Source organism: Bombina bombina, chromosome 6, assembly GCF_027579735.1.
Source record: "Bombina bombina isolate aBomBom1 chromosome 6, aBomBom1.pri, whole genome shotgun sequence".
NCBI classification, from domain to species: domain Eukaryota; kingdom Metazoa; phylum Chordata; class Amphibia; order Anura; family Bombinatoridae; genus Bombina; species Bombina bombina.
In genome coordinates, this window is record NC_069504.1 from 878,501,943 (window position 1) to 878,510,967 (window position 9,025).

The 9,025-nt window shown below is 34.4% G+C and overlaps 1 protein-coding gene across 2 annotated transcripts in view; it reads right to left on the reverse strand.

Annotated features, from left to right (window-relative positions):
* LOC128663834 (insulin receptor substrate 1) overlaps window positions 1-8,483 on the reverse strand; it is an 80,047-nt gene extending 71,564 nt beyond the window's left edge. For both annotated transcript variants that reach the window (XM_053718360.1, XM_053718359.1), the window contains exon 1: window positions 5,452-8,483. In XM_053718360.1, the coding sequence (XP_053574335.1) occupies window positions 5,452-5,776 (325 nt within the window). In that variant the 5' untranslated portion in view covers window positions 5,777-8,483. The remainder of the gene's footprint in view (window positions 1-5,451) is intronic.
* Window positions 8,484-9,025: the final 542 nt, after the last annotated feature.

Below are 9,025 nucleotides of genomic sequence, written 5' to 3' on the forward strand. Positions count from 1 at the left end.
TATATACATACCATTTTTTTTTTTTTAAATGTAGCAATTTTATTTACAATATCTGTCACACATGTCTATTTAATAGATGTACACCTCAAAAGTGTGTTACAGCAGTTAATATTCAATAAATGATGGATAAGCCTTTCTACGAGGACAAACTTCAATAAATCACAATTTATTTATTTTTAAACTATGTTAATACTGACATATGCCTTGAGCTTGGTTAGGGTTAATGGCAAAGCTTAGAGAGACAATAGGGTTAAGAAAATAATGTTTTTTTCTGTTGGAAAGGGAAACGTTAAAGGGACATAAAACAGGTTGAGATCTGTGCATATGTTAAAAGGGCTAATTAATTAAAAATAGTTGCATAAAAAAAAATTGTTTAAAAATTGCTGGCAAGTATTTTAAAATAATTTTCAAAAATAAGCAAAATTAAATTACATAGGTAAGCTGCCTGGAGCAGCCATCTCCACCCCCCCATTATATTTTAACTGAATTCACATCCCTATTCACTTTTGCATTCTAACAAAATAATAGATATAGATACAGCCATGGAAAGAAATGTGTGGGGGGAGTTAAGAGCTTTACAATTCAGAAACTAAAAAGAAAGGGTTAATTGCGAGGCACTGCAGTATAAATTTGCAGGTAAAGTAATTAAAGTGCATATTATACTATTTTGACTCTATCCCAACTTGTTTTATGTCCCTTTAACTAAGCGATCCTCTATTGGAGAACGGTTAAGGAGTACATTTCTGCAGTTGATGGGTTAAGGGAGTAATGTTCTGCAGGATAAACAATGTCAATGACGCCAGCATCTCCTCAGCAACCCACCTCTACGGTGTGCAGGCCTGGTTTCCATAGTAATGTGGACCCTCCTTTTGGACCTAGCAAGGACTACTGAGTTCTAGCTCTGCAAAACACCCCCCAAAGAGGTATATGTGTATAGATGAACAAACCCCAACCTTTTTTTTGTTGTTGTTGCACAGATACCCCTGACTTAAAATATTTGAACAGGTTACTTATTTTAAGCTTAGAATAAACTCAAAATATATAAAGTGGTACATGCTCTATATAGTACAAGTATTTTACCCAACCCTTAGACTGTCACACAAACACAACCTTTAGTCCAATTTTTTTTTTTTTTGTTACAACCCCATGCTGGTGATACTACACTGATGTTCAGACAACCTGATTAGGAATCACCGATCTAGAAATGAATAGGTTATAAGTGAACTAAAGTCACCATTTCCCATAAAGATGTCATAAAGCTTCCAAATAGTATCTTAGGGTGTAAAGATTTTGAATCCTCCGATTTGCTCTTATTTAAAGGGGCACACAAGTGAAAATTAAACTCAGCAGTGATGCATGCAGAAATTTGCAGTCTCGCCGCTGTTGGCAATACCCACGCTACTAGAGTTCTGGTAACACTATGGAGGGACAGTATGCAGAGTATAGTAGCATCATAAAGAGGTTAAATGAACGCTGAAATTAAGTTCTGGCAAATTTGCCTCTTTCTCCCGATATCCTTTGTGCAAACTTGCTCCTTTTCTTAAAACAAAAATGTATAGCTAGGCTTAAAGGGACATGAAACCCAACATTTTTCTTTCATGAATCAGAAATTATATATATCATACAATTTTAAACATTTTCCCAATGTACTTCATTGTCTTGGTATCCATTGTTGAAGGACTACTGGGAACTATCTGTAAGCCAATGACAAGAGGCATATATGTGCAACCACCAATCAGCAGCTTCTGAGCCTACCTAGGTATCATTTTCTAACAAAGGATACAAAGAGAACAAAAAACAGAAACAGAAATACACTGGAAAGTTGTTTAAAATGGCATGCAATTTCTGAATCATCTATGAAAACATTTGGGTTTCATGTCTATTTAAGAGCTTTACACGTCTCACAAATGTTATATGCCAGCATTGCCAGCTGTGCTCAATGAATGTGCTGAATATGCTTGCATGGAAAATAGCTAAGTTTGAACAAAGTACACAAAAGATAAAGAGGCAAATCTGAGAACAGAAGACATTTTTATTTTTGAAATTGTATTCTCTTTCTGAATCATTACATTTTATTTTTGACTTGTCCCTTTAAAGAACCATTAAAGTGGGAAAATGACATGCTAATTCATTAGAACACTTTACTTTAATACTAGTAATTCTATCATGCTATGACCCCCATTTATGAAGGGCAGTTTTGGTGCAGGTTTGTTTAACCAGAAGTTAAGACGCAGTGGTTGTATGAATGCCAGACAGCCCGGACTTAAAGGGACACTAAACCCAAATTTTTTCTTTCATGATTCAGATAGAGCATGCAATTTGAAGCAACTTTCTAATTTACTCCTATTATCAAATTTTCATTGTTCTCTTGCTATCTTTATTTAAAAAGCAGGAATATGATGCATAGGAGCCGGTCCATTTTTGGTTGAGAACCTGGGTTATGCTTGCTTATTGGTGGGTAAATGAAAGCATCAAATAAGCAAGCGCTATCCATGGTGCCAAACCTAAAATGGGCTGGCTGCTAAGATTTACATTCCTGCTTTTAAAATAAAGATAGCAAGTGAATGAAGAAAAATTCATAATAGGAGTAAATTAGAAAGTTGCTTAAAATGTCATGCTCTATCTGAATCATGAAAGAAAAAAAATGTGGGTTCAGTGTTCCTTTAAAGTGAAAGTAAAGTTAGGTGCTTTGCTATCTTCAGTTACATAGTTGATTTAAAATCAATAGGTGTTTCATTAATGATTTTGTACAAATTTTGATGTAAATGCATTTTTCTCCGCAAATAAAGTTTATATTTTTCTACTTACAATTCAACCCGTTTTTTTTTTTTCTTCTCATTTTACTTCCTGATCACGTTTTAACATCTACCAATTGACTTTCTGTCTGTTAGGCGGCCGCGAGGCGACGTCATCCGCCTATGTATTCATTTGCGCATGCGGCAAATATTTTTTGTGATCATTATTTAGGACGCGTGTTCACGATTCGCGCATACCTTTTGTGTGGGAACAGCCGAGAACGTCATCTGTTTAGACTTCATCTCGGCAACATTGAAGCACATCACATAACTAGCGATCATTAATTATAAGTAAGTTGCGCAAATAGCATAGTACTGAATGAATACACTGTGTTATTCATTGGAGTACTAAGTTTCCACTGCGATTCACGCATGCGCGTTGTACACCGGCTCATTACAGAATCGCATGCGCATTGAAGGTAAGATTTACGATTCGCGCATGCGCAATTCGCTCTGTGCTTGTGAACGCGCATTTGAGCTACGTATAGAGCGGGTGGGACCACTCTATACGTCAAGACACAGAAAGATAGGAAGTGTAAGATGGGCGGAGCATGAACGATAACGGTAGGAAAATTAAAAGTTAAAATAAAACTCAAAATTAAAACAATAAAAAAAAAAAAAAAATATTGCGATCTTAATATGTTGATGATATACAATACTTGGATGTGTTGTAAAGCGATAAAATTAACTTTCACTTTAATAGTCTGGCATGACTAACAAGCTCTGCTTGCGCACAACCAATTGGTGTTGCCCATGAAATTGCGATTCATTTCTGGCAGAAGATGATAATCCACAGGCCAGAATGGGTGCAGAGTAGACAGGTTCTCCCGATGAGAACCTTGTCCACACAGATCTTCATAAATGTGGGCCAATATATTTAACCCTCACAAAAGGTGTTAAACACATAGTTTAAAAAACATCTGGGAGCAACAGAACACTGCTGGTCCGGAGCAGACAAGACTACTGACTCAATCAGCAACGGGAGCTGCACAACCCAGCTGTGCGACTATCACAGCTGATTGGGTGACCAGCAGTTTCTGCTCAGGACCATCAGTGCTCTGCATCTCCTGAGCATACTTTAACTATGTGTTTAAAACCTTTGCAGGGGTTTTGCATAACCAAGACGGTTATATTAATATACTTCTTACCGCTGTGATTACCTTGTATTTAAGCCTCTGCAGGCTGCCCCTTTATTTCAGTTCTTTTGACAGACTTGTATTTTAGCCAATCAGTGCTGAGTCATAAATAACTCCACATGAGTGAGTACAAGGTTATATATATGGCACACATCAACTAGCGCTGAATAGCTATGAAAAACTGTCAATATGCACTGAGATAAGAGGCAGCCTTCAAATACTTAAAAATTAGCATATGAGCCTACCTAAGTTTATTTTTCAACAAAGAATACCAATGGAACAAAGCAAATTTGATGATAAAAGAAAATTGGAAATTTGTTTAAAATCATGAAGGGTTAATTTTGACTTTACTGTCCCTTAAAGTTTATAAAAGTTTTACAAAATAAAAATTACACGTTCAGTGCATACACCAGCACCTCGTCCACTTTAACATAACTGTATCAGCTGTGATCAGTGGAACTCAGATTAGAAAACAATTTCTCATTTTTGAAACCTGATATAGTAAGCAGATGTAGATTACAGTCTTTGTTAGAGTCTGTAGGATACTGGGAAATTCTGTGTTCATAAAGCATAGCAGTGCATTTATACAAGACTTGTGAATTTTATGGGACCTTGAAGAAAGCTGTTGGATTTCTTGGTGATATATTTTTCGATTCCTAAGCCCCTTCAATAGTTTAAAAAGGGACAGTCAACACCAAAACTGTTATTGTTTAAAAAGATAGATAATGCCTTTACTAGCTATTCCCCAGCTTTGCACAACCAACATTGTTATATTAATATACTTCATAACCTTTAAACCTCTCCATTTCTGCCTGTTTCTAAGCCACTACAGCCAGCCTCTTATCACATGCTTTTTTTATTTGCTTTTCACAAGTGACTGTTAGTTCATGTGGGCCATATTATATAGATAATCATTGTGCTCACACCCGTGATGTTGTGCACAACACAGCACTAACTGGCTAAAATGCAAGTCAATAGATAACAAATAAAAAAGTAATGTGATCAGGGGGCTTTCAGAAGAGGCTTAGATACAAGGTAATCACAGAGGTAAAACGTATATTAATATAACCATGTTAGCTGTGAAAAACTGGGGAATGGTTAATAAAGGGATTATCTATCTTTTTAAACAATAAAAATATTGGAGTTAACGGTCCCTTTAAAAGGCCAAAAAAAGCTATACCATTACATAAACGTTATACAGTATGTAAGGCAAACTGCACTTATAGCAGCAATGTCTCTAATGCACTGCTATAACATCTAAAATAGAATAGTTAGTGATAGCTATTTAGGTCTACATCATACCATACATAATGCATAATAAATAGAGTGCAAGTCTCACACTAGGGCATATTAACATACCCACTAACAAAGCAGACAGTGGCAAAAGTGCCACTATATATGCAGAGGAACAATAAGTGGAAATAACGGAACTATACAACAAAACATAGTTTTCAAGATGTATGTTTCACTTATAATTTTCACCAAAGCTTTGAAAATGACAATTATACATCAATATATACCTTGAACCTGCAGCTCCAGTATTGCCTGGTACCACTCCTCCTGCTCATCCTCTCCCTCAGCTGAAACGGCAAGTCCTCCATCGCGTGTATACAGCACCAATAGAAATCTCCTTTTGGCATCCGCCCTTTTGTTCACACCGAAAACTTCTTCCAGGTTAAGCATCCCGCGTGAACCACCAATGCGCTCAGCAGTTCGGAATTTCTTCTCATTCTCATAGTATTCAATTCTTGCTGGACCTCGGGGCCCAGAATTACGAAGAACAAAAAACCTCCTCCTCATGGATTTCTGCTTGCGCAGATACCCACATTTTTTTACATCCTCCATCACTTGCAAATTGTGAGGATATCTGGATCAGTTCTTTCCTAACCTACAAACCAGTAGATTAATGTATTTTTTCCCCATGAACATAAAAATAATCACGTCCTGGAATCCCAAAAAAATGCAATTTTTTTTTCTTTTCTGAAAACAAAATAACTCCAAGACTTCAGTTGGAATATATAGTTCTATTTTTATCTTGTATACTAAAAATATGCAGTTGTATCTTGATATATTTTCTTTAAAAATAGCACTTTTCAGAACAAAATCCCATAACAGGATAAGGGATTAATGAGTTTTCTCACCTCCCAAATGCATTTTACTCTATATTGTCCACTGTTCAAAGAGATTACTTCTGATATAGTAATATCATTATTAATCAGGATCTCCCATCAAGAAAAATTATGATTTAAAGTGCCTAAATAAATTCAGTGTCACAAAAAATGTTCCTCCCTTGAGGATTGATGCACCTTTTTCCAGTGAATAAAAAAAACAGTTGTAAGTTCACCCCGTTTGTCACTTAAGTCATAGATCACAAAAATGTATCTTCTATTCAAAAATTAATGCACAGTTTATCAAGAGGGTAAAAGCAATTGTGTGTGTAGTACCAGGTTGCAGAACAACTTCAATTACATCATTTTGATTTTGTTTTCTCAAAAGTATAAATTCTGAAAAAGTCCACTAATTGATCACCTTTGGTAACAATTGTAATGTAGTTTTAATTACAGAACTAAAGAAATATATATACCTTAAAAAGGTCTTTGTACCAAATCTTACTATTTCTTGAAAATTATTAGCAGCCAATTTCCATAAATATAATTTTTTTCCGTAAGACTAGATCTAATGAAAGGCACAAATATATAAATGTAAACAAGTAAATTCAAAATATTTGCAGCTTATCGAAACTGGGTCATTTATTTAATTACCTAAATCATAAAGGAAATAAATCAAAAATAATTTTAATATATATCTGGGAAAGTTAGTAACTCTAATTTAGGATAGTTTTTCTAGTATTAGTATTTTCTTTAAATTTGCAACGTAGTTATCCCATTGATTACAAAAAAAATGAGAATCTGGGTTTTTTAAACCAGTAAATTTCTATTTTGGATTCTGAAAATGGTTCTGCAATAGACTGCAGAAAATTAACAATTATAGGCAAGTAAGGCAGGAAAGCTTGCAAAATTAAAATAAAATTCAGCTTATAAAATATTTATATTAATATGTGCAAAATGTAAGGAAAATCTCCAGTCACAAATAAACATTTATGGCCTGTGTGGTTTATGGGGTTTTGCTACAATCAAAAATAAAAAGCACCAAACATATATATTCAACCTGAGTGTTTGCACCACAAAATAATTTGGAACCCTAAAACAAGGCCAGTTGATTCACAGTGGCAGATTAAGTAAAAAAATAAAGCTAAATTATATTTCAGTTGTAAGAATGCATAGTCAATAACATTGAAGAAAAATGAAAAAAAAGTAATTATATAGGCAGCAGCTTAAAAAAAAATTTCAATACAGTAACTGCATTCTGACATTCAGGCTTGGCAATGTGTTAAAAACGCCACAGATAAGGCTATTTACTTCATATATATGAAAAAAAGCACACGTGCAACTTTTGCAGACTATTTTCATACCTTTAGTTTTGCTAACAGCTGTGAAAAGGAAATGAATAGGCTTTTCGAATATAGCTACATTATACTACATTGCACAGTACAGTGAGTTAATGGCACTGCTTTTAATTGCATTTTTATTTAATTGCCATTCTTGCAAAAAAAAACAAATACAGCCCTAGTACAACTTTTCTCCCTCAAGCAAAAAAAAAAAAAAAAAAGCAAGCTTTAACACTAAGGTTTTTGTAAGAAGTCGTACAAGCATATTTTGCAGACTAGTCTAGATTTTTGCAGCAGTATAGAGAAGAAAAACAGCTTTCAGCATTCTTATCTTTCTGCACTAAAACATTTTGCAATTCAGCGTCCTTTGCCCTTAATAATAAGTAAATAAAATAAACCTCATGCATTTGCTGTTAATTTGTAACCTTTTGTAGAAAAAAAACAGCCTTTGAAAGCTGTGCATGTGTTCACTTTATGCTTGTAATAGGTTATGTGCTAAAAAGAAAAAAGTCCAGCTGTGCAAAAAAAATAAACACTTTAAATCTTATATAGAGGTCTTGTCAAAAAAAAACATTCAAGGTGGAGGGACTGTATACCTTTTTACCAGTCCAGACTCTTCTTTGCATGACGTTGTCCACGTTTGACGTGAAAAATGAGAGATTTGGGAGATCTAGTTTTTTTGGTGTGGTTTTCAGAGTTTCAGTTAAAAAACAAGCAAAAATGACCAGTTTCTTCCAATATGCATTTATCTGTAATCCTCTTGCTGCAGCCAGACCATGAGAAGAAGGCAGGGCCAGTCTTGATCCTTAATGCTGGACGTTTTGTAGGTAATCATATGTCCTGGGGTTGCTATTTAAGGTTGGATATGGGGTTGCAAGATTGCATTACAACATACACTACAAATTAATGTAAGCTTGCTGTTTTCTATTTAGTTGCTCTTTGGTTGCAGGTTAGGACTGAGAAAGATGCTGTGTTATGTATAGATTGTAGGGTGGCTTTGTAAAGAGAAGGAAAGGAGAGAAACAGAATGTGTTAAAAGGGTTAGAAAGAGAGTGTAAAAAGGAAGGGGAAAAGAGACAGCCTAACTAAAGTTGTTTTCCTATATCTCCTCCCATGGTCAGACAGCTGTAAAATCTACTAGTTTTCAGGGTCCTAGAGATAGAATCTGAAACATTGCAACAGTCCTTGTGGTTAGACGAGGAATTGCATGTGAAAACAAACATTTTTAGCAATAACTTCAATAATAAAAGATTCATTTCTCAATGACACATAACTGCTTAATTTTTCATAAATATTAATATGTGAAGTGATATAATAAAGTGTAGATAGATAGATAGATAGATAGATAGATAGATAGATGATAGATTAGATATATATGATAGATATAGATACATAGATAGATGATATATGAAAGATTAGATAGATATAGATACATGGATGATGATAGATAGATAATAGATAGATAGAGATATATAAATACATAGATAGATCAGTAGTTTATATAATACAATTTTAATTAGTAGTATTTTATACTCTGCAATAAGGAGAAATGGTTATTATCTTGCTAATTCTATAACACCAATACAAACCAATAGTTTTCTACAGGTAGTTGTACTTACCTGCTCCTGACTTTATTTTACACAGCT